Here is a 25,758-nt window from a genome sequence, read left to right as displayed (position 1 = left end):
TTTTTTTTACTCTGGGATTTGAAATGTTCATGGTTCACACAAACACTGATGTTAAAGACTACCATGAATGCTTGTGAAATGAAATATTTCAGATGTGAAAATTTGTGAGTGTTGTAATCTATTGATCTATTGACAGGCCTGGGAGCCTGTCAAACTGGGCCCTTTGAGGAGAGGCTGAGGGAGCTGGGGTTGCTTAGCCTGGAGAAGAGGAGGCTCAGGGGAGACCTTCTTGCTCTCTACCACTAACACATCCAAGTGCCGGGTTCTGCACATTGGCCACAACAACCCCATGCAGAGCTACAGGCTGGGGTCAGAGTGGCTGAGAGCAGCCAGGCAGAGAGGGACCTGGGGGTGCTGGTCAACAGTAGGCTGAACATGAGCCTGCAGTGTGCCCAGGCAGTCAAGAGGGCCAATGGCATCCTGGCCTGCATCAGGAACAGTGTGGCCAGCAGGAGCAGGGAGGTCATTCTGCCCCTGTACACTACACTGGTTAGGCTGCACCTCGAGTCCCGTGTCCAGTTCTGGGCCCCTCAGTTTAGGAAGGAGGTTGACTTGCTGGAATGAGTCCAGAGAAGAGCAACGAAGTTGGTGAGGGGTTTGGAACACAGCCCTGTGAGGAGAGGCTGAGGGAGCTGGGGTTGCTCAGCCTGGAGAAGAGGAGACTCAGGGGTGACCTTATTACAACTACCTGAAGGGAGGTTGTAGACAGACGGATGTTGGTCTGATGGGTGGATTGATGGGGTGCTTGGTGCCATGGGTTAGTTGATTAGATGGTGCTGGATGATAGGTTGGACTCGATGATCTCAAAGGTCTCTTCCAGCCTGGTTTATTCTAATCTATTCTAAAGATCAGTGTTGCTTTTCCCAGGTGGAATAAAATGGAAATTGCACACAGTCAGCAAGCACAGTGTTGCAGCCTGGTAATACCCCGATTACTTCCTTCTCTAAAGTAGTTTCTTCTACATCATAATGACTTTGCAAGAAGCTTACTCAAAGGCTGTAACCTTTCTGCAATTAGAATAATTGTGGTTTCCTCAGATTAAATTGCATTTCCTCCTTCCAATAGCATTACCTGCTTTATGGGCTATTTAGCAAAGAACTGTACTCTGCCTTCCTCTGAAGTCTCGTGCCAGTCTCCATGTTAATTTAGCAGAATTTTATTAACTTTTTGATAATGTTAACTGCAGTTTAATAGTTGTTCATTGTAAGAGTAATGACTGCATGAGATTACAATAGAAAACTGAGATGTGTATGAACTTACTTTCTCCCTCAAAATTACTTAGGCAAATTGCATTTCTAGACAAACATTACAAATTGCTGATACCTCAAAATTTTTCTTTCTGCTATGAATAGAAGGTCAGAGTGATAGAAGAGCATGCTCTGGGCTGGAGGACAAGAAGAGCTAGGTGATAACTAATTGGGGTTGCTTAGCCTGGAGAAGAGGAGACTCAGGGGTGACCTTATTACTCTCTACAACTACCTGAAGGGAGGTCGTAGACAGGCGCAGGTTGGTCTCTTCTCCCAGGCAGCCAGCTCCAGAACAAAAGGACACAGTCTCAGGCTGCACCAGGGGAGGTTTAGGTTGGATGTTAGGAAGAAGTTCTACACAGAGAGAGTGATTGCCCATTGGAATGGGCTGCCTGGGGAGGTGGTGGAGTCACCATCACTGAAGGTGTTCAGGAGGAGACTTGATGGGGTGCTTGGTGCCATGGTTTAGTTGATTAGGTGGATTGGATTGGTTGATGGGTTGGACACGATGATCTCTTCCAACCTGGTTTATTCTATGTATTCTATGTAATTTGCTGCATTTTCAGGACTACTTCCAAGGAGGGTGTGTGTTTTTCCTCTTTCTTGGAAAGAGAACAGGTCCTCCAGACAAGCTGGGTTTAGCTTGTTCTTTGCATGTTTGTTTATTTGGTGTTTTTTTTCTCTATGTGGCACCTTAGCAAATGGTTATTTCCAATAAGTTTTGCTGCTGTTGAAGAAATGTTTCGTCTCATCTGGTCCCTCTAAGTGTGGGGAAGAGATTTCTAGCAGAATATTTCTAGGTTATGTTTTAGTGATCCAAGATAAGGCACTGCAGTATGAAGAAGGAAGGGAAAGAAAGGAAAGATTAAAAGAAACTTTTATCATAGAATCATGGAATTGTTGGGGTTGGAAGGGACCTCAAGGATCATCTAGTTCCCAACCCCCCTGACATGGCCAGGGACACCTGACACTAGATCAGGTCACTCGCAGCCACATTCAGCCTGGCCTTCAAAACCTCCAGGAATGAGGCTTCCACCAGCTCCCTGGGCAACCTGCTCCAGTGTCTCACCACTCTCACGAGGAAGAACTTCTTCCTAACTTCCAATCTGAATCTACCCATTTCTATTTTTTTTCCATTCCCCATAGTCCTACCATTACCTGATACCCTAAAAAGAGCCTCCCCAGCTTTCCTGTAGGCCCCCTTAAGATACTGGAAGGCCACAATAAGGTCTTCTCAGAGCCTTCTCTTTTGCAGACTAAAGTGGATTGGTAAATGTGTCCTCAAAGGCTGGTAACCTAGATGTGGATTAAGCATAACCAGTGTCTCTCCCATCACTCTCCTTTCAGAACTGCCTGTCCTGTTTCCACAAATAAAGAGAACACTTTGATAAGATGCACAGGTTTACCAGGGTTCTTACGCTGTCAGAATGTTGTGAACATCTGAGGTCTGTCTGGCAAGAAAAGAGAAAGTTCAGATTATATGGAACAGGGAAAGAACATGAAATAGTGAAAAACTCATCCAATGATAATGTATTGTTGTCAAAGACAATGGCAATCATGGCAATATAAACTCATAGAAGCATGAAAAAGACCAGGGAAGGAAAGTTATTGGAGTGAGGAGAGACCTGAGTTTGTCTCCGCAGTAGAATTGTTACTATTGTTATTACTTTTTTGGCTGCAAGCTGTTCAAAATAAAGTCATTACTTGCACAGATTGGAAATCGTGCTTCCCCCAGCAAGCAAGTCTCCCTGTCTACCAGTCCTGTTTTCCTTTGGCTTATTGACTGTGATCTCCCAGGTTTTACATCCCTGGGAAGGTAGTGGTGTGTAGTGCTCTGCTTGAAACAGGATCCCTCAAGCCTACCTAGTTCCTTTCTTTAGGCCCCTAATTCAGTTTATAGACCTGTGCCTTCCCCTTAGGCTAGTCTATGCTGGATTACTAGAGTGGAGAAAACCTTTCAGCAAACATGCAAAAGGCCAGTCAGAATGCTTCAGATTCTTATCTGCAGCATCTTATTCTCTAGCATAAGGCCTGCTCCTTAAAATGTTAGATAAACTCAAGGCTTCTGTGGTCTTCAGTGGAAATGTTTGTAGCTTTTCTTGGAGTTGCTGCTATGTGTAGTGAGTGCAATACAAATTCAAGTTGCTCTTCAGAAACTCCATCTGTCTTTTTGGAAAAAAAAAAAAGAACCAAAAAACCAGAAGATAAAATTTAGAAGCACTAGAGAGGGATTAAGTTTCTGAAGCGTTGTTTTAGACTAGTTCAGGCCTCATTCAGCTTACAGGAAAGCTTAACATGGGTCCTTTCCTTTGAACCCATAAAGAAATCTCTCCTTTTAACTGAGCAAGTTACAAAAGGTTTGAAATGTGAGTGTAGAGTACTTAGTAAATGCACACATGATTGGTGTTCACATTAATGAAAAGTGTTAGGGAATATAGTCATAGACTACTGTCTGTACCCTTTTAGAGTCCAAATGCTCTGGTGAAGTATGCTAGTATCCATTGTTGAAAGTGTGGAGCTCACCTCATTCTAGCCAGCTGATGAGCTGAGGCACTGATGCTTCAGAGAGGCTTAACGCTTGAAACAGTAACCCTGCAGTTGGCTCTCACCTTGTGGTTGCCACCCAGTGCCTCAATGGAAGACGCTGTCTGCGTTGGAGCTGTTCCATTGCTCCTGTTCGATGGATAACCATAAGGTTTTGATCCTTAAGTTCCCTTCATGATTTTTAAGAAGTGCTGGTTATGAAACTATGAGAAGTCATGTAAGCATCTGAGTACAAAAATGTGTTTATGTTATTTAGTCTTGGCAGCTGTGGTGATCCTTGCTGGAAGACCGCTGCACTTCAAGGAGTTAGCAATTCACGTAGCAATTAACCTGCAAAGGCCCTGTGCTGTGCTGCAGGGAGAGCTTCTTCTGCAGCCTCTGATGTGCTGCATATATCCTTTGACTGCAGGATAATCTCTGATGGCTAATTAATTGTAATGAAGGGTCCTGCAGGCAGCTCCCACTTGGCACCAGCCATGGCCACCTTGACACCGCTGCATGGCCTTGGCTTTATCTTGAAGTGAAGCAGCATGTTCTCCTGTGGACATCCATTTGTTTGACACTAGAAGTGATAATAGAGTTGTTTCCTTATGAGAACATTCTGTAAGAGCTCTCCTGAGCAAAGTGCTGATAAACTTCTCCAGAGGTGCTAGCATGCAATGCTCTGATTGAGGTCTGTGTCCAGCATCTGCAGGATTGTTGTATTGTTCTCTTCTTCTTCCAACCCTAGCACCAGTAAATGGTATTTTAATCAATACCACCAGCACTGTATTTTTCTTGTTTGCTTATGGTACAGTAGAATGACAATAAAAACGTGTTTAGGAAGAGAAGGGAGAAGAATTTGGGATACAGGATGGAGGATTACTTAAGGATATGTGGATTAGGAAAGCAAGGATTGAGAAGGACATCGTGGTATAAAAGGAAAAGGATTATAGGGTCTGGAACATTGAAGGTCATAGATTACTGGAATATAAATTACGAATTCTTGCATATGTTCTGCTTATACTTTAGCCAGAGGAATTCCATGGAGATCTGCCTGTTACAAAGGGATTGCTGTCTTAACAGAACAGCCTCTTCTGCTGAACTAGGAAAGGAGTGTGTTCTCTGATAGGAAGGTACAGGTGGCTGTTATCATGCGCTAACACATGGAGCATGTCACCCTGGAGTATTAAAATCTTGCATTTCAGTGTCACAGTGAAGAAAATCCATCCAACTGTCGTTTTAAGTCTGCCTACGTGTATGTACTCATGGACACACACAGAAACAAAGCCAGTAAAATGCAATCATTGCAAGGTTGATGGTTCAATTGCAATTTTTCTAGCTTCTCTAGAGATTTAGAATATTTAGTGAATGCTGCTAATTGATGCACATATTTCACATCTCTATGTGGCATAGCACAGAGTGTCTTCCTCCTCACTTTCCTTTTTAAAAGAAGTTAGTGGATTAACAGAAAGGTAAGGAAAAAGTGTAGGCTATAAACCCAGCCTCTGAAATCTTCCCTTCATACACTGACAGTTTAGTTTTACAATACCCTTTGTTCCTATCAACCAGAGGCTCATCAGAATGAGTGGTACGGTGTGGTGGTTCACTGTAGAAGGCAAATTCAGACTGCAGGCCATGAAATTTGTGTTGATATGCAATTCGCTCAAGGTCTCCAGAGGTTACATTAATGTACTAGGGTAATGCATTCTGTTAAGTTCCATTCCAATTTGTGCATGGTTTTAAAGGCCATGAAAGGAGTGCTGGGCCCCGCCCTGTCTGCAAGCACATTCTGTCAGCAGCCCATTGCAAAGTACAGGGTGGTAGAGTTCTTCCTGCCACTGGTAACAGTTGCTGGCCACAGAAACCTGTTTGACTGCTGTAACCTTCAGTGTAGCAAAGCACGGTGGCAGCACCTTTGTGGCTGACTGTTGGGCTTGTGTACTTTGCAGCATTTGGTAAGGGCCAAAGGCCTTCAGTGCATCTCTTTGGTATCTGTGTGCTAGAAACTGACTTCATAGAATAGAAACCAGGTTGGAAGAGACCTTTGAGATCATCGTGTCCAACCCATCATCCAACACCATGTAATCAACTAAATTATGGCACCAAGCACCCCAATCAAGTCTACCTCCAGTGATGGTGACTCCACCACCTCCCTGGGCAGCACATTCCAATGGCCAATCACTCTGTCTATGAAGAATTTCTTTCTCGCATCCAGCCTGAACCTCCCTTGGTGCAACTTGAGACTGTGTCCTCTTGTTCTGGTGCTGCTTGCCTGGGAGAAGAGACCAACCTCCACCTGGCTACAGCCTCCCTTCAGGTAGTTGTAGAGAGCAAGAAGGTCTCCCCTGAGCCTCCTCTTCTCCAGCCTAAGCAACCCCATCCTTTAAGATTTTCTTGCTTCTTGTTCTTTAAAATGTTAAGGGATGTCTGAAGTGTATAAAGCTGAATCTGGGATGCAAAATACTCTTCCCCCTCCCCCCCCCTCCCCTTTTCCCCCCTGCCCCTTTTTAACTTTTTGTACAGAGGCATGTCATGTTTCACTTCTGGGGCTGGAAGGGAATATTCTGACCTTTGAGCAGAGTAAAATGAATCCTTATCTTTTATGGCTTCTATCTTCTTTTACGTTTTTGCAGCAATCTTGAACTTTACAGTGTTGCTGAGATGAATCTGTTCTGAGAATCTCCCCGAATCACATTTTACCTCCTACTTGGGTCATGTTTTTATTCGTCTGTGAGATGTTTCTTTTGCAGAAGTTACTTGTCAGTGCGTTGAATATTCATGTGTTAAATATTCGCATCCACTGTGGGCTGTGATTTGATTTTGTTGTTTTTCCCTAGAAGCTGGAATATACTTCTAATGTAGTTTGTGTATAAAGTGTGAGTAGTACTTTGGCGTTGCTACAAAGCCTCGAAGAGTACCTCTTCTCTTTTAGATAACAGTGAGGATCCGAACCAGCCCTTATTTGACACAATGTCCAGCTTTTGGATCCTGAGCATTCTCATAAGTTGCTACAAGGGCCCATGCTAACAGAATACAGAATTAGCCAGGTTGGAAAAGACCTCAGAGATCACCAGGTCCAAACCATCACCCAACACCATCTAATCAACTAAAACCACAGCACTGAGTGCCTCATCCAGGCTCCCCCTAAACACCTCCAGTGATGGTGACTCCACCACCTCCCTGGGCAGCACATTCCAATGGCCAATCTCTCTTGCTGGGAAGAATTTCTTCCTCACATCCAGCCTAAACATTCCCATGCTGGAAACAGACATTGGGCTGGAATAACATTGAGTAACCTTTCTTGTGAACAGTGTGTTTGTTTAGACTGTAGGAAGCACTGTAGAAATGAGCCTACAGGTTTTTATCTTCTGTGTTCACCTCTTCACTAATTCCACATTGGCTGATCCACATCTAGTGATTCTTAGATATGGGTTTTATTCCTCTGATCATTTTGGTCTAAACTGAGCATTTTATGATTCAGGACTGTTGTTTATGACATATGTGTTTTTGAATTTACATCCAGGACTACATTCTTCAGCTGTTTTGGTTCTAGATTGATATTCTAACAGCAATACAAAATTACCTCACAAACTGGGAAATCTGCAAACCAGTCAGAATAAAATGAGCACTGTGCAGTGAGCACATTGTGTGTTTTGCCACTGAAATGGATGGGGTAATCTGAGCCAGCTCTTTGTGCTTTGGAAGGTCACTTGACACCTGCTTCCGTGTGAACAGGTTGTTTCTCATCATGCACAGTGCTCTGTATAGAGGATTGGGAATGCATATCTGCAGAACATAATTTCAAGTTAGTTTACCTACAGGTATCTGAACATAATTTACATAGAAGTCATTTTTACATAGAATAAACCAAGTTGGAAGAGACCTTCAAGATCATCGCATCCAACCCATCAACCAATCCAACACGACCTAATCAACTAACCCATGGCACCAAACACCCCATCAAGTCTCCTCCTGAACACCTTCAGTGATGGCAACTCCACCACCTCCCCAGGCAGCCCATTCCAATGGGCAATCACTCTCTCTGTATAGAACTTCTTCCTAACATCCAACCTAAACCTCCCCTGGCGCAGCCTGAGACTGTGTCCTCTTGTTCTGGTACTGGCTGCCTGGGAGAAGAGACCAACATCTGTCTGTCTACAACCTCCCTTCAGGTAGTTGTAAAGAGCAATAAGGTCACCCCTGAGTCTCCTCCAGGCTAAGCAACCCCAGCTCCCTCAGCCTCTCCTCGTAGGGCTTGTGTTCCAAACCCCTCACCATCTTTGTTGCTCTTCTCTGGACTCGTTCCAGCAAGTCAACCTCCTTCCTAAACTGAGGGGCCCAGAGCTGGACACAGGACTCGAGGTGCAGTATCTATCTAATGTGAAGTTTTTCAGACTCCATCCTCTAACACTCAGAATCCTTCAAACAATTTTCAGATCACCATTCAAATTGTTGTTTGGTTTGGGTTTGGTTTTGGTTTGTTTTTTTTTTTTTTAATTGTAAGTGAATAATTAGATGTATGGAGACATTATTTTGTGTGTCAGTGTAACAAAACCTCATTAATGGTTTATGTTGGAAATGCTGACAAGTCCCTTTATAAGGAATGAAAACATTTAACTCGTGTTGGATTGCTTCATTATTAACAATCTTATTAACTGGGAATAGAACCTGGCTCAATGGATGCAGACCAACTTGGAATAATGTGGGGTCTATGGAGACTGAAAATATCAGTGGTCACAGTCCCCATCTTTTGTCTAAGAACAACACATTTGGCTTTGTTTAGACTCAGGCTTTTGATAACAGAGGGTTGTTTTCTTTTTTATGAAGACAAAATAGAGAATATAGTGAACATTCGGTTTTTATCAGTAAGTAGGAAAAAACCTTGGAACAGAGGGTCACTTTTGACCATTTCTAAGCAACTATAAGGGATTTACTTGCTCAAAGAAATCCTTAAATTAAATCTGCCCTTGTTATTGTTTTGTGAATATATTCAGTGTTCCAGATATACAGAGGCATTGTTAACGCCGGTGAGACTGCGGAGCACATCCTACAGTAAATAGCAGTAGTCTCAGAAAGGAAGGCCAAATGAAATGAAAATGTGGCTGCCTATTGAAATCCTAGATCTAATTAACATAATCTTACAAACTGCACTTGTAACTGCATATCTAATGGTTCAAAAACAGCCATGGAGAGCCAGTTCTTTGTTCATTAGAACAGCCAGCGCACTGCACATGGACTGCTTTCACAAAGGCGCGCATTCATAACAATGCATCTTATGTACAGCGTTATAAATTTTAACCTCTGTTGAAACAGCAATAGCCATGAGTCACCAAATCTTTATCTGAATAGTTTTCTTTATAGCATTCTTTTTTTTTTTTGCTTAAGATAAAACCACAAAGAAGACTACTCTACAAGGTGTGTTCATCTGTACAGAGAATAGCCAGTGAATTAGTGAGTGTCTCGTGAAAAGGCTTTTTAATGTTATCAGTGAGTCATTTATTTTCTCGTCAGATTTATCATTTGCCTAACATTGTAATCAGCTGAAACCAAGACAACCAGTTATTTTTGTATTCAAATACCATACCAGCAACTAGCAACCACGTGCAAAAAAAAAAATTGGTCATGCAATTAGACAATTTGGACTTTCACACGCGACAGCGTGCGTGGTTTAAAATACGCCCTTTGTAAAGGGAAAAGAAAACATTTTCTGGCTTTTGGAAGTGCTTGAAAGCATCAACATAGCTGTGATATGTTAAATTGTCCAGACTAATGTGGTGTGATTTGGCAGATATTGCTCTGCATGCACTACCTATTGGTATTTCAGCTACGTTTGTGTGAAGCAGCCCTTCAAGTCATTGTGGAGGATGTTCTTCCAAGAGAAAAGTTTTACTAATTTACGATGTGCTTGAGTTTCTGATGTGTTGTTCTTTGGGAGAAATGAAATAGTCACTCCTCATACACTGATCCTGCTGTTTGCACCTGGTTTGCCTTGGGGAGCCAGGCAGCAAACCCCACCACTTGGCTGGCAGGGCAGGACAGGGATCTCATGGCTGGGGCCTGATCCATGGCACCCAGGCAGAGCCAGCAGAGATGGCCTGGGGACAAGGAATGAGCCCAGGCCCTCAGCCAGCCGGTGGGCAGGAGGTAAGGCTGTCATGGCCGCTGGCTTGGCTCGCTGGGGCAGCATTGAGGCAGCTGGGTGCCTGGCACAGGCATGCTTGTAGTGCAGCTTGCAGGGACAGGCCTCTGCAGCACTGCATGGAGCCTCTCTCCAGAGGCAAGGAATGGAGGATGGCCTGCAGCTGCGCCAGGCTGCCGAGGCCAGGCTGCCAAGGCCAGGCTGCCGAGCCCAGGCTGGGTCATGGCACTTGCACTGCTCTTGGTTGTTTGTGGTCCATAAAGCTGTGCTTAAGGCATAGACCTGAATTAGGGCAGAAAATATCTTGCTTTGTTTCCAAATTTTTATTTTCAGTCTCTGTTAACGAAAAAGAATGGGTTTATTTCAAGTACAAAATGCAGGGCAGTAGGGGGAACCACAGAAAATGTGTTACAGTAACATTGCCAATAAAGATCACTAAGGACATCCAAAGACTTGTTAAGGAGTCTGAGTAAAAGCTTACTGATTCTCCAACCTGTGCAAGCAGCTGATCATAACTGGGTGCAGTTGACAGGCCAGATTCCTGTGGGCTGGAGGACTAGGGCTCCAAAAGTCATGCATTAAATTACTACAGACAATTTTCTCAGAGACTTTATGCTACATTGTAAGAAGCTGCTTTATAGATAGGTCACCTTTTCTTACAGAATGAAGGGCTGTAGGGGTGAATGTAGTCTACCTGGACCTCAGCAAGGCCTTTGACACCGTTCCCCATAGCAAACTCCTGGCCAAGCTGTCAGCCCATGGCTTGGATGGGAGCACACTGCGATGGGTTAGGAACTGGCTGGAGGGCCGAGCCCAGAGAGTGGTGGTGAATGGTGCCACATCCAGCTGGCAGCCAGGCACCAGTGGTGTGCCCCAGGGATCAGTACTGGGCCCCATGCTCTTTAACATCTTTATTGATGATCTGGATGAGGGCATTGAGTCCATCATCAGTAAATTAGCTGACAACATCAAGATGGGGGCAGGAGTTGATCTGCTGGAGGGTAGAGAGGCTCTGCAGAGGGACCTCAATAGGCTGGACAGCTGGGCAGAGTCCAACGGCATGAGATTTAACACATCCAAGTGCCGGGTTCTGCACATTGGCCACAGCAACCCGATGCAGAGCTACAGGCTGGGGTCAGAGGGGCTGAGAGCAGCCAGGCAGAGAGGGACCTGGGGGTGCTGATTGACAGCTGGCTGAACATGAGCCTGCAGTGTGCCCAGGCAGCCAAGAGGGCCAATGGCATCCTGGCCTGCATCAGGAACAGTGTGGCCAGCAGGAGCAGGGAGGTCATTCTGCCCCTGTACACTACACTGGTTAGGCTGCACCTCGAGTCCTGTGTCCAGTTCTGGGCCCCTCAGTTTAGGAAGGAGGTTGACTTGCTGGAACGAGTCCAGAGAAGAGCAACAAAGTTGGTGAGGGGTTTGGAATACAAGCCCTACTAGGAGAGGCTGAGGGAGCTGGGGTTGCTTAGCCTGGAGAAGAGGAGACTCAGGGGTGACCTTATTACTCTCTACAACTACCTGAAGGGAGGTTGTAGACAGATGGATGTTGGTCTCTTCTCCCAGGCAGCCTGTACCAGGACAAGAGGACATAGTCTCAGGCTGCGCCAGGGGAGGTTCAGGCTAGATGTTAGGAAAAAGTTCTATACAGAAAGAGTGATTGCACATTGGAATGGGCTGCCTGGGGAGGTGGTGGAGTCGCCATCACTGGAGGTTTTCAGGAGGAGACTTGATGGGGTGCTTGGTGCCGTGGGTTAGTTGTTTAGGTGGTGTTGGATTGGTTGATGGGTTGGACGCGATGATCTTGAAGGTCTCCTCCAACCTGGTTTATTCTATGTATGTATTCTATGTATATGTATGTGTATTCTTTTAAAGAAAAAATAAGAAAGAGAGATTAGTTTGAGTGAATCTTGCAATTTCTCTAAGTTACTGTAATTTCTTAATGTTACTTGAAGAAGCAGAACTCCATGGGTACACTTCTGTCAACAGATTGCTCCAATGATTAGCCCCATGTAATTTCCATGGTTTGGAACTTCAATACTTTTCCCTTCCAACCCCCACCATTGCAGGATTCCAGCACTCCATTTACATCTAATAGAAATTCTGACTTTGCAAAATGAGTTTTAACTTGAAGGTACTGTATAAACTGTAATACTTGTTTTCTAGTAGATACTGGTTAGTATAGATATATATTAAAAAAATAGGCTATAAGAGCCAAATTTAAATTACTATTTGATCTTAGTTCTTAAGGGAACATCTGTGAAAAATCTCTGAATTTTCTCAATTTGGGAGTAATTAATTGCATAGGACAGAGCTTCCAACTCACAGGAAAATTATAGTCATTATCGAAGGGCCACTGGAATGCTAAATGTTTAGTGGAATGCATTGCTACTCCTAAAAATGTATTGTAGAGGAGTATTAATAGTTCAATTTCTCCTTAACAATAAATTGCATCTTGTTCTAGAGCTGAAGGTTATCTTGCTTAATTTATGCCTTCCTTTTGATTTCAGTATGAGGCTCATTTAGTCTGTAATAATAGCGGTGGGATTTTATTTGTTGTTCCCCCAAACCCCAGAAGATTAATTTCAGATTCTTATGCTCACCTACAGGAATACTTTCCCTCCTAAAAGTGAGGTCCTAGCTGTCAAAGTGAACTCACTGTTTGCTAAATGTGCACAGGAGGTATATTGCCAGAGGGCTGCTGAGGTGGAAGAGTAGCACACATCCTATGCCAGCAGCAGGGTAGTACACACCACAAACAGAGTGGGCAAGACATGAAGAGCCAAAAAAGGGAATTGAGACTGATGTAGCTGTCTTTAAAATCTGGATGCCTGAAATGTTTTCAAGGCACAAGTTGCATTTAAAATGTTGCATTTTATAAAAGAGAAGGAAGGATATAACCTTATCTTACTGTCATGACTGAAGAACTAAACATTCTTTAATTATGGGGAAAAAAACCTATGTGCACTTGAAAACTATGTGCATTTTTGTGTTGGTCACTTTAAAGCATGCTACATTAGGATTTTTGATGTCTTAATTTTCACAGTGAACGTTAATTCACTAGACAAATTCAGCTAACCAAACCCCGGCAGCCACTGGCCATTCTGAAGTTTGAATCAGTAGCTATTAGAAAAAGGCTTGGTATACAGAGGAGGACAGATTTCAAAGCTATGCCTTGCTGTTAAAGCTCTTATTACTGCAGTTGCAAGATGGCTTTTGTGAATTAGACACTGGTTTATTCAAAAGGTTGTGGGTCTGACTCTCCCCTTGTTTGCGAAGTCATTGAATGCCTGTGAGCAAATAAAGCAGTGGTAAATAATGCTGTACACAAAGCCCAGAATAATCCAGGTTTTGTTTCCTCCACCTGAGATTTTTATGTCTGAAAAGTGTCTATAATTATTCTTCCTTTCCCAGTAGAAACAATGCAGTGGTTTAATTATTAATGGTAAATGCTGATAGATAAGACCCTCCTTCTGAGGCCGTGAAAGTGTTGTTTTAATGTCATTTCAGAGGTTTATTGAAAAGGTCTCAGCTGGTATGGTCTCTGCACGCACAATTTTACAGCATAAGATAAACCAGAAAAGGTTGCAATGCTGTGTAATAATATTTGGGACTAGAGACTCATCTAGGAGGAAAAAAAATCATTGGCTAGTATCTGTGCTAGATCAACTGGAGTAAAGCAGTACAGGAATGGAAACATCTGGCTGCTTCTCATCCTGGCTGGGGAGCATTTGCTTATTGCAGAACATCACTTTTGTCCAGTTAAAGCATTATCAAAGACTGTACTTTAGATGCCGTTGTTTTTTTTTCCTAAAGAATGATAGCATGTTTTAGGACCAAGCACCCTTCCTAGCTGGATTAATAAGTAAAAATGTTGGGAAAAGTAGATATTTAACAGAACTGTTCCTTCCAACATAGCTGTGTGATAGCATCTTGCTTTTTTCCCCTGGAGTTCACCCCAGTGCTCTGGGTCCAATCTCTTCCACATGCTTTGCTCCCTTTCAGAAGTGTCCTGGTAGCTGTGTCTTTGCTTGGAAATTCCACAGAACTTGTGGCTGCAACAGTCCCAGACCAAGCATCAGAACTGGAAGCCGTGAGACAAAGGAACAGACGCTATTTAATCTCTAAAGAACAATTTGGGGGAACAGCTAATACACACACTGAAACAGGAGCAGTGTTGTTATTCACTGTGTCTTGTGGCCTTGCCAGTGGGGGACATCATGCTTCTCCAGATACGTGACTAATTAGGAAGAGGAAATGAAAAAAGCAACCTAAACCCCAGAGTCAGGAAAGTTTGGCTTATTTGGGATTTAAAAATGAAATGCAGGGTAAGTTGTCTTCATCCCCTCATTAGCTCTTCTGGCTGAAACAGAACAAACAGAAAGGCTCCTACTGTCACAATAAAAGATAATTCAGAGAAGGCTGCCATTTAATATGATTTATTACACAAGAGAGGAATAATAAGTGTGCTTTTATTGTAACTGAAATATAACTGTGTGTTGGTATATGATCTCATTACAAAATTATATCTGAGTCTTTCAAAGAGGATAAAAGCCCTGTATGCCTGTAAAGTGGGTACAAGACTTACTGGCAGAGCTGTTTTTTCACTGTTGTCGACCTCTTGACTTAATAGACCGCTTCTGCATGCTTGTGTCCTGCAGTAATGTCTTATATTAGCAGGATCATGAGGCTGTTTCTGTATAAAGAACACTGCATGTGACTTACAATGCAGCTTAAGACTGACTAAAAAAGAATCATGTTTGAGTGAAATTCAGTTGACTGCTAATAAACAGCTCTACATTTCAAACATCCATATGGATTCTTTGCAAAATTAAACTGTGGAATTTACAAAGATTAGACTTTCATAAGTGTTCAAGAAGTTTCTGCTTCTGAAAGGGATTATGCAAGAACTTGTGTTATTTTTGTGTTTTCCTACCCCTACCTAGAATGGCAGGGACTGGAGCACGTGCCCTGTGAGGAGAGAGGCTGAGAGCCCTGAGATTTTTTTTTAGTCTGGAGAAGAGAAGACTGAGAGGGGATTTAATAAATGTCTATAAATATCTGAAGGCTGGGTATCAAGAGGGAGGGGATAGACTCTGCTCTGTTGCACCCTATGATAGGACAAGGGGCAGTGGATAGAAACTGCAGCACAGGAGGTTCCACCTCAACATGAGGAAGAATCTCTTCACTGTGAGGGTCACACAGCACTGGAACAGGCTCCCCAGGGCGGTTGTGGAATCTCCTTCTCTGAAGACTTTCAAGACCCATCTGGATGTGTTGCTGTGCAACCTGTGCTGGATTCTATGGTCCTGCTCTGGCAGGGGGGTTGGGCTTGATGATCTTTGAAGGTCTCTTCCAACCCCTAACATCCTGTGATTCATATGGTCTTCGTTAGAAACATCTATTGGGATGAATCTCCTTCGATCCTAATACACCCTGACCATTCGTTATCAGCCTGATTCATTGGCTTAGATTCATAGAATTGTTTAGGTTGGAGAAAAAGTCTAAGGTCATGGAGTCCAACCATCTTTTGTGCTTGTATCTTTGAGCACTGAATGAGAAGCTTGTATATACATGCCCTAAAGGAGGCATTGCTGTTGCTGAGGCATATGAGGAAGGATGTTGACTTGCTGGAACAAGTCCAGAGAAGAGCAACAAAGTTGGTGAGGGGTTTGGAACATAAGCCCTACGAGGAGAGGCTGAGGGAGCTGGGGTTGCTTAGCCTGGAGAAGAGGAGACTCAGGGGTGACCTTATTACTCTCTACAACTACCTGAAGGGAGGTTGTAGACAGACGGATGTTGGTCTCTTCTCCCAGGCAAGCAGTACCAGAACAAGAGGACACAGTCTCAGGCTGCGCCAGGGGAGATTCAGGCTGGATGTTAGAAAAAAGTTCTATACAGAAAGAGTGATTGCACATTGGAATGGGCTGCCTGGGGAGGTGGTGGAGTCGCTATCACTGGAGATTTTTAGGAGAAGACTTGATGGGGTGCTTGGTGCTGTGGGTTAGTTGCTTGGGCGGTGTTGGATTGGTTGATGGGTTGGACGCGATGATCTTGAAGGTCTCTTCCAACCTGGTTTATTCTATGTATTCTATGTATTCTATGTATATTATAGGAAGGCTTTGAATTTCTTGATCACACCTATTTGCTCTAGTAGAGGGAAGCAACACATGCACATACAGCTCCAACACCTGTCTAATAAAAATAAAACCTCACAGCTTTTTCTAGCCACAGATACATGTAATTTCTGACCAGACACCAAGGAAGAAACCTGAATAAGCTAATAGTTATTAAAGTAGAAATGCCATTTGATTAGAGTCGGGTAGTGAATTGCTGGCCAAATGCCATGCTAGCTGGTGTACATCTGTGTTCAGCAGTGTCTGTTCAGGGCCTTCTGTTACTATGCTATATTGAGATTTACTCAGGCAGCCGTTGAGAGAGCTGCAAACTGGAGGAGGAGCACAGTAGGATTACAGTCACTTGGCTTCTCTGCTTCTCTGCTTTTCCTTAGCATTTGCATAAGGACAGCAGGAAATCTTGGGAGGCAGCTAAGTGTGAGAGTTCAGGCAATGGTTAATTTTCTGCAATAAATCAGTCTGCATCCTCATTATATTATCTACTGGTTATACTGAGTAACTCTTTGGGTAAACATTGAACATTGCTGTGAAGTTCTGTAATAACAAAATGGGAAAATGGGCTGTGACTTCATAGCACAGGCATCATTTGTGAACTGGGAGATTGTTCTTCTTTGTCATTGTGTACTGCACCGTGACAGGCCATTTAAAAATGTGATTTTTCTGTTGTTGTTCCTGCATGGAGTTCAACCCTTGTAAGATTACCATAGGAATGCATATACAAGTGTATGTGTTCCTCATTACAGAAATTATTCAATCGTTGTTTTAGTCATTCCACAGAGAATGGAAATTTCATACTGCTCAGGATCACCATAGGGGAATCTGTTTCTTTATAGCTAAAAGGAGAGATTGTTAGCTTGCTTCTTTCCTTCAGGCTTCTGGTTCACATACTCAATATAATGCCTTGTACTTCCTTACACCACAGAGACATTGCAGTATCTAAATTAACAACAAATTTCCTAGTGCTAATTCCTCTCTTCTGCACTTCTGTGCAGTGCAGAAATACAAAGTGATTAAGAAAATAATTTAGTAAATGATGACCACTCTAGATAAATGTTCCACTTGGCTGGAATGAAAATGTGTTAGCAGACAGTTCACATTTTAGACTTAAATGTGTCAGAATACATCTTGGGGTTTGTGCTTGGATGACTTGTATATTGGGGAGCTAGTGATGTGTGTGGGTTGGCCAGCTGTGACATGCGAAGGCTTCCCTCTCACAGTAGCGCTGCCTGGAAAAGCACAGTAATTACTGGCAGTGTGATACCTTATTCTCAGTTAGCAAATCATTGGCCATTTTTGGGGGTTGTATTGAATTCCATGAGATCAAGTGACATTCAGGTGCACACATTTCCATTTCTGCTTACCCACTGTAGGTTAATGCGAGCTGATAGCAGAAACGGTTCTTATCAGCCTGGGTTGCAGTAGGTGGCCAGGCACTGCCTGATAACTTCCCATGCACAGAGGGTGCCTCCTTTGTGAATTTCCATTCTCATTGGCAAAGTCCCTGACACTCAGCTGTATTTAAAAAAAAAAATCTATTTAAGTAGTAGTTTTGCATATCTGTGCTTGCTGGGGAAAGGTGCTAACAACACAGAGGTCTGCAGTTAATACCTCACACAGACAGCTTGCTGAAGTGATGCAGGTACAGTGACATGGACAGAGATGAAGAAAACTACTATGGAAAACATGGTAATTTACTTGCTTGTTTGCTTAGGAAAATTCTTAGGAGCCTAATCAATATCTCATTTACTTGAGCTGTGTTATTTCAGTGACTTTAATGGGCTTGGATCCAGCCCCAAATGTTTTTTTTTTTCTTCAGCTGTTAGCAGTGTCTTAGGTTTTTTTTCCCCCAGCTTGACATTTATGAGTTTATGTAAATTGAAGATCAAATGTAAACTTTATACATGTCTAAAATAAAACTTTATTTTGTTTTAGATAAGTAATTTAGATTTGCTGTTAAAAATTATTACAGTGATAAAGTGCAATACTTAAATTTATATGCTCTCTTGACTCAGAATTGGTAAATGAGATATCTTGTGAAATGCTTCTTGCAGTGCTAATTCAACGTGCAAAGTTGAAGTGTTCTGTTCTAAAGCAGCCTGTGCAATATCTTGCACTCTTATCTGCAAAGAGTGAATATCTCAGTCTTTTAGCATAAAAATGATAGTCCATATCCTATACCATTGCTTTCTTCCTTATGCCTATCAAACTCCTAAAGCTTCCTTTCTAAATGTGTTTGGGCTATTTAAGGAAGTGGTTTGCTCTTACCAGGGGCTGTGTAAACACTAATAACATAAATACTTTGCATTTCACTTCCAAAGAGTCTTAGTTTTTAAACAAGAGTAGTAATTCAATAGAGAATTTGATACCTGATTTAGAAAAGTGAGACTGAAGCAAACAGGGTTTTTGTTTTGGCGGTGGTTGTTGTTCCATGAAGCTATGATCACACCTGGTAAGGAATATTCCAGTGATGCTAAAGGCTACTTCTGTCAGTGATTTTTAGTGTATTTTTAACTTAGAGTTAACCTTTTCCTAGGTAAACTGCCATACTCTGTAATGGATTTATGTCTTGAGCAGAGTGAAGGTCTGAGCAGCGTGGCACTGCACAGTGCCACAGGAAGCAGCCTGAAGGCTGCCAGTGAGGAGCAGCACTTGGAAGAGGTTTGCAGGACTGCAATAATTTCACAGCTGTTAATGACTGTTACTATCTCACAGCGTCCCTTCTCTTGCCTGATGGAGATGAAAGCCTCCATTTCAGTCAGAGCTTATTTTCTGAAGTGCTTTGGTTTTATTTCCTTGCTCTAGTAGTTAGAGTATATTAGTCTTCATTGTAACAGAATTGTGGAGTTCACCTACTACACTTTTGTGATTTGGTGTGCCTTTCCTTGGTTCCATTTCAGAAGTACACAGGTACAACATAAATAACATAACTTGAGCTATTTACTATGATGGACACTCTGGTAACAGTGATCTTTTAATGGACAGGAGGACAGCCCATTACCTTCAGGAAGCTCAGGAGATTACCCATCTCCACAGGCTTTCTCAGTACAGCACAGGTGTTGTACTGAGAAACATCTGCAAATCAGAAGTCTATGGCTTCCCTCCTGAAAATCTGCCATGTTTCTGCCATACCAAGGAGATCAGCAATCTCTTCTTTCTATCTGGAAAGTAAGCAGTGCCTAATGTGTAGGAAAACACACTGGAACAGGTTGCCCAGGAAGGTTGTGAATGTCCCTTCCCTGAAGGTGTTCACAGCCAGGTTGGATGGGGCCTTGAGCAACCTCTTCTAGTGGGAGGTGTCCCTACCCATGGCAGGGGGTTTGGAACTAAATGATCTTTAAGGTCCCCTCCAACCCAAATCATTCCATGAATCTCTGATTCTATCTGTGATGAATATTCTGTGTGGTTCTGTCCCTTCCTTTTCCAGTGATTGTTTTAGAAGCTTGGTATGGTGGACCTGAAAACCTTGGATGAAGGGCAAATAAAGTTTCATTATCTGCTGTGTTTATTTTACTGGGCTGTATGTATTTTGATAAAGTTTTCCTGGTATAAACCAGGAACAACATCTGGCATTTAGTCAAGAAGTAAATTCTGCTTTTGAGAAGTTGCTGAATTCTTTTCTAATTGAAGAAAAGAGGTTTGGGGTTTTTTTTCCTGTGGGCAGGGCAAAGCCTAGGCTGGTAATACCCTTTAATGCAGGGGATATTCAGAAGATGAGAAAGCACTCTAAACGAGTAATTTGTTTTGTAGCATTGACATGTGAATGAAGAAGTAATTTTTCCTTGCACAGAGTTTGGTTCAGTAAATCTCCATAATTACTGAGCTAAAATAAATAAATAAATAAAAGCCCCACAAAACTGAATAGCTAACTGCAAAAGGAAAAACCCAAATCCTGGTGAACTGCTGGATGAAGGATTCCTTCTTGCTCTTCATACAGTAGCTTGAAACCTGAGATTCTACTGTAAATTTTTGTTTGACTTGTTTCCAACTGGAATCACACTCTTAATTCCTCTTCCTCAAGTCCACATTTGAAGCACAGCTTGGTGGGTTAGGTATTTGGAGGTTTCTTACTGTAGTTTGCTTATGTGTAGTGAATCAACCAGAACTATGCTAACCAGGGTAGTCATGTGGAAAACGTGTGTCATGTTTGCCTCCTTCCATCTCTGCACTCTGGCCAGATGTTACTGCCTCTTTCTATGGCTTGGCCATGACTTGACCTTCAAGTTGTTCTGAGATTCATATAAAGCAGCAACCATGTTCAAGGGTGTATGGATTACCAGTTGTAACTTTAAAACCGGCTCTGTTTCTGACACTACAGTGTGTGGTGGGTGCATCCACTTGGGAGTTGGAGAAGGTTCTTCTGCCTGCTTTGTGGTGCTGTATGTTATCTCTGGCTTTGGAGAAGCTAGTGCAGTTACACTACCTGTGCAGGGTAGTGTAGGGCAAGCTCAGCACTGAACTTCTGCAGTCTCCAGCCCTGTGTTGTCATCTGAAAAGCCTAAGGCAAGAAGGGCAAACTCACAGCTCAATGTCTATAAAGTCCTTTAACCAAAGCAGTGTGAAGTACAAATTGCTCTGCCAGGCTGTAAGTACAGTGTTAAGTACAGGCATAACTAAAGTGTTCTTGTAAAGACAAATCAGAAGGACTTTGCTCCAGAGAAGTGGGTTCAGTGCTGCCAAACACACTTAGCATGTGAGTGTCAGACACAATCCTTATATCTCAACAGCAGCTTTCTGCTCTGAACACTGTGCACAGGGGTAGTGATAAGATGGACACTGCAGGTAATTTATCATGTAGTAACCATGAGGCACTCCCAAGTTTTTAAGCTAGAAGAAAACAGCTTTAATCTCTTCCACAAAAACTAGGTAATTGTTTTGGTGAAACACTGATAATGCCTGCATGAAGTGATTCTAGCAGAACTAATTAAACAGGAATATGTGGAAGATGTTCTTCCAAGACTACTGTTAGCACTCCCCTGTCTTTAGATTTTATTTTACATGAGGACACATTTTTATACTGTTTTATTTTGAATGCAGGTGAACCAAGGAAATTTGACCCAAAGTTCAGAGGACCTATTCATAACAGGTAAATACCTTAACTTATTCTATTTAATTCTTTTGATTTTGCAGGGAACAGAAGATACAAAATTTTGTTAACAAATCTTGTGTATTTGATGCTGCAGCTCTTTGAAATCCAGAATCCAGTCCTTACCACTCTTGAGGATGTATGATTACTGGGGAATATTTAGCTGTCTACTCTTAAGTACTTTCAGTTTGAAAGCCAGTTCTGTATGCCTCAGCCTGATACCTACTGCCATACTGATACAAGAAGGACCATAGGAGGTGATGTTACATTCTGGGGTGCCACAGCCATGGGATGCAGTCTCTCTTGTTCCCATACAGCACAGGCCTGGAACTCTGGCACACTCTGTGCTTCAGTCTGTGGCTGGTTTCCTGCTCTCATGGCCCTGATCAGTCCTCCTCAGAGCATGCCTGGGTGTGCATCATGCCATCTGTGCTGTGGCTGGCAGGGTAGGTCCCAGGCAGAACGTGGGTAGTGCCTGAGCAGTGACATCAGTGACATGCTGTCAGTGATGTGTCTGCTGCTGGAGAGGCAGCCTTGAAACCCTCACTTGAGTGAACAGCTGTAGCCTCTTTGGAAAATGTCTCTGAAGTGAGTGAGAAACCAGGGGTGCTGTGGGCTGTGGCTGTACCCTAAAAGAGGCCAACTTAATGGCCTGGACAGTCTGCTGCTGTGCCTTTCCCTCATGTGCTGGTAGAACTTCTCTTGATTTTACTGTTACTGTGTCATAGGATTGGTGGAAAGAGGTTTTGTACTGTGGCTTGCTGTCCCATCTCCGTAGGTGCTGTGGCAGCTTCTGCAGCTCCAGGCATACACATGTGCTATTCTAGTTGTACATCCACAGGAGCTCCATAACCACACACAGAGTGCATTCTGTAATGCTTCAGGGGTGTGGTGACATGAGAAAAAACATCAGTTCCCTAAACATTACGGGTATGACTTCATTGTATGGGGCAGTGATAGCTGGAAAAGGTCGCATCCTGTCAGCAAGGCTGCTGATGTGGTTTTGGAGGTGCTGTAGAGTAGAAATGGTGCTTTGAAGTTGTTGAGCACCAAGCTATCACTCAAACCACTAAAAGCCTGGAAAAAAAAGAAGAAAAAGAGAAAGCCAGAAATTGATAGCAGTGTATTCATGTCCAACCTGGTTAAATGTCTACTAATGTGCATAGTACACACACAGTGCTAGTACCAACATCCTCTAGGAGGTTGTGTGTGGAGTTTGGTGCATTTTATGCAGACATTTTTGTTAAAAGGTATTAGAGTGCAGTTGCTGTGTTAATTGATTGACCCTGAGCCAACCAATTCTTGAAAATCCAAAGTGATGTAATCAAGATGATGTCTCCTATTGGTATGACTACATACTGCAGTCCTTCCAGGTCCTTTTCTATTCTCATTCTACACCATTCAGGACTGTCTGCCTCTCTTGTCCATAGAAACATTAGTGCACAGTGCAAATATGCAGTGTAAAAGTGGGTTGCATCTGACCTAAAAGTAGTTCTGAAACACATTTCTTTGTTACAAACCCTCCTGCCAGAACAACCTAACTCGACTTCACTGTCAGTGCTGCAGATGAAAGCATCGTCTGTTACCACTTAGACGGTTCAGGAGTTTACAAGCAGAGTGGAATTGCTCAGAAAGCATCTAACAAATCAGGGGCCATTTGTCAGTGTTTTTCCAGATGTAAGTGTAACATGGAGAATAAGTTCTAAACTAGTATTTGCTATCCATAATGAGGAGAAGAAATCGGACAATCCAGTTTTGTCTTTCTCAGCATAACATTTATGACTGCAGCCTTGTGGTACTCTCCCTTGAACACACATACTCTTCTCATCTATGCAGGATGTATTTCTTCTTTTCCTTTCTGAAAGCTAGTAATTTTAGAATGAAATGGAAATGTTTCTTCAGGGAGTTAATCCTAGTTTTAGAAGTATCTTTATGGTACTGCTAGTGAGGCTGTGTGCATTCTGTATAGAAATTAATTGAAGTGATACTTTGGGATGTTATTGTTCATCTATGAACATTACTACCAGAAACTGCTTGTGAGGTTTTCTATATTGTATCCACTGTGTGAATAAGCTTACAGGTTAAAGCATGGATAAAGAGTTGTATAGTGATGGATCCAGAGTTTTGGTAGACAGCAGAAGATCTTGCTTCTCAGTTCAGCCTCAGCCATGAAAGGGTTCTTCGGAGCTGCTCATGGCATTGTATGGCATAGTATAACATCACCTTGACACAACGTGACTTAGGGAAGGCTCAGAACACAAGCTGTTAGTCAGGCAGGGAGGAAGAACTCAGAAGTACAGTGATGGTCATGTTAATGTGTCAGCAAAACTGAAAGTAGTAACCTGAAAGTCACACGGTGAAGGTCTTGAGCCTTGCTTTGCCCTGTGGTTGCAGGGAGCCCTGCTGAAGCCTCTTTGTGGATGCTGATGTAGTGAGTGCTGCGTAGCTAACGCACGTTGCAGCTTCTTGCTAGGGCAGCACCTTGAGCAAAATTGCCCTTGTAGCAGATTGGGCATTTAGCTGCCAGAGAGGTCCAGTCAGTCATTAACAATTAAGTGCATGAACTGTCAGTGACTAAATAGCTTTTATGCACTAATACTCTGTGCAGATGATTTTATCTTTGCATTCATTTGCCAGGATGCCATTACCCATGCAAAAAGTATTGTTTGCATGCACTGCCATGTGGAACACAGCAGGAGAAGCCAAGAAGCCACTGTGTTCCAGAGAGGTGGTGAAAAGCAAATCAGGCTTCATAAATTCAGCTAAATGGGAGCAGCAAGCAGTAAAATGTGATGTGGGAGTCTGAACTGTGCACTTAACCAAATGAAGGTCTTTTGTTACGTCACCTGAAAGTGATGAATCTGTTTTATCAGCAGTTTATCTCTATGGAAACTGCTGTGTTCAAATACTCCAGACTCTTTTGGTTTGGGTTATGGAACTTGGTTATCTTGAAAGTACCAAAACACATCAAAATTTCCAATACTGGCTATTAGCAAAAGCATTTTGAATGTTTGTATCATCTGTGCCATAAGAAATGTAAAATGACTTCTCTCATTGACCCTTGATTGGTCAGACAAGATTATTATACACAGGTATGATAGCCCTGGCTGTAAGAAAGCCTACAGAGCCCTGTGATAAGCAGCATCCTCAGCTCCTGTTTCCACCATCTTTTTTTTTGGTCATTAATCCTTCCTTAGGGTTCCATTTAACAATTCAGACTCATTATCCTGAAACAAACTGAAAAGGCAGATTTGCCTTAGCAGATCTCCTTCTTAATTTGAAAAAATATTATATCAAATCCATTTTCAATCAAAGCATGGCTGGATAATTTCTGATTCGGTCTCAGGCATAAGCATGGGCTCCCAAGAAGCAGTGCCCAGCATTCCAGTCCCTGCAACCTTGGAAATGTCCAGGATCTTCATAGTATAACCTTCTACCTTTACAGTGTTATTATTTCAGTGCATTCATTTAAGATGTTTTACATTTTCCCCTCTCCTGTGGAGCCTGGTATTTATGAGGTAATAAGGCCTCTCTCACAGTGAGCTACTTGAGCTATTAAATGGAGCCAGGGTTTCACCTGGAGTACCTTGTAAGACAAGCAGTTATTTTGTATGAACAGCAATTAGCGTGCATCAACTGTTTCCAAACGCTCTGAAGTGACACAAAAGAGGATTTATGTACTTCTTACCTGTTTTTTAAATATTTATACTTTTACAGCAATATTTGGCAACAGTGAATTTTACTAGGTACTGTAGAGAATGAAGATTGTGTATTACAAGGAACAGAAGCCCCTGCATTCTGGTAAAGTATTTGTGGGTACTTGTCCGTGGTGGCTCTGCAAAACTTTACAAGGAAGCTTTGGCACAAATGAGTGTAACCTTTAATTGCATTTAGGGTATCATAAAATGAGACCTGTGAGAATTGGACTGCAAGAGGATTTTAAGACTGTAGGAGTTGTAATTAAAGTATTTATGGTGCTGTATTTCTCCTGAGACAGTTTGAATTAAATATTGTACCTCTTAAAAACGACTGATGTGGCGAGAGCCAAGCTTGAGCAGTTTCAGAACTTCTGAATGGAGGCTGGGAAAATGAGCAGCATTGTTGCTTCTCCTTTGAGCAGTTGTCCTTCCTTAGATTACTGTCATATTGACTTTGCATTCTGTACCAGCCTAGTCTCACTAACAATTTACTTCAGTGAGATACTAAAACTGTGTCTCTCTAAAGAAGGATTTTTTCATTCCTTTTCCACACCTGGAAACACACTGCAAGTTCTTCATCTGTTTAAGAGATCTGTCATCTTTATGTTCTTTATGGTGAAGAGCCAGTGGTTCTCTGTAAGAGGAAACACAGGCTGGCAAAGGCAGAGAATGGCAGATGCTGAAAGTGACTGTGTGCCAGCTGGCGTTGGGTTCTAAGATGTCTTTAATTGGAGATGTTCAGTTTACATCCACTTGGCTTCTTGCATGGACTTGCAAGCAGAGGTTAATGCAGCTCATTTGATGTGAAGGGGTCCTTTCACTGGGAGCCTGCTTTTAGCTGTCCCAGGATGATGATTGTTCACTCATATGTCACAGAGAAGTGGGGCAGGATCAAGTCAGAACAGCAGCAGTTTGTTAATACAGCTGT

At 42.6% G+C, this 25,758-nt stretch overlaps 1 protein-coding gene across 2 annotated transcripts in view; it reads left to right on the top strand.

Moving 5' to 3' along the window:
* The window catches only part of SLC44A5 (solute carrier family 44 member 5), an 84,812-nt gene that overhangs the window by 18,453 nt on the left and 40,601 nt on the right, over positions 1–25,758 (top strand). For both annotated transcript variants that reach the window (XM_054165381.1, XM_054165380.1), the window contains exon 2: positions 21,084–21,132. In XM_054165381.1, coding sequence (XP_054021356.1) covers positions 21,084–21,132 — 49 coding nt within the window. The remainder of the gene's footprint in view (positions 1–21,083; positions 21,133–25,758) is intronic.

The sequence above is a fragment of the Dryobates pubescens genome, chromosome 11, assembly GCF_014839835.1.
Source record: "Dryobates pubescens isolate bDryPub1 chromosome 11, bDryPub1.pri, whole genome shotgun sequence".
In the NCBI taxonomy this organism is placed as follows: domain Eukaryota; kingdom Metazoa; phylum Chordata; class Aves; order Piciformes; family Picidae; genus Dryobates; species Dryobates pubescens.
The sequence above is the reverse complement of the archived record's forward strand: the minus strand, read 5'-3'. Positions and strand labels throughout refer to the sequence as shown.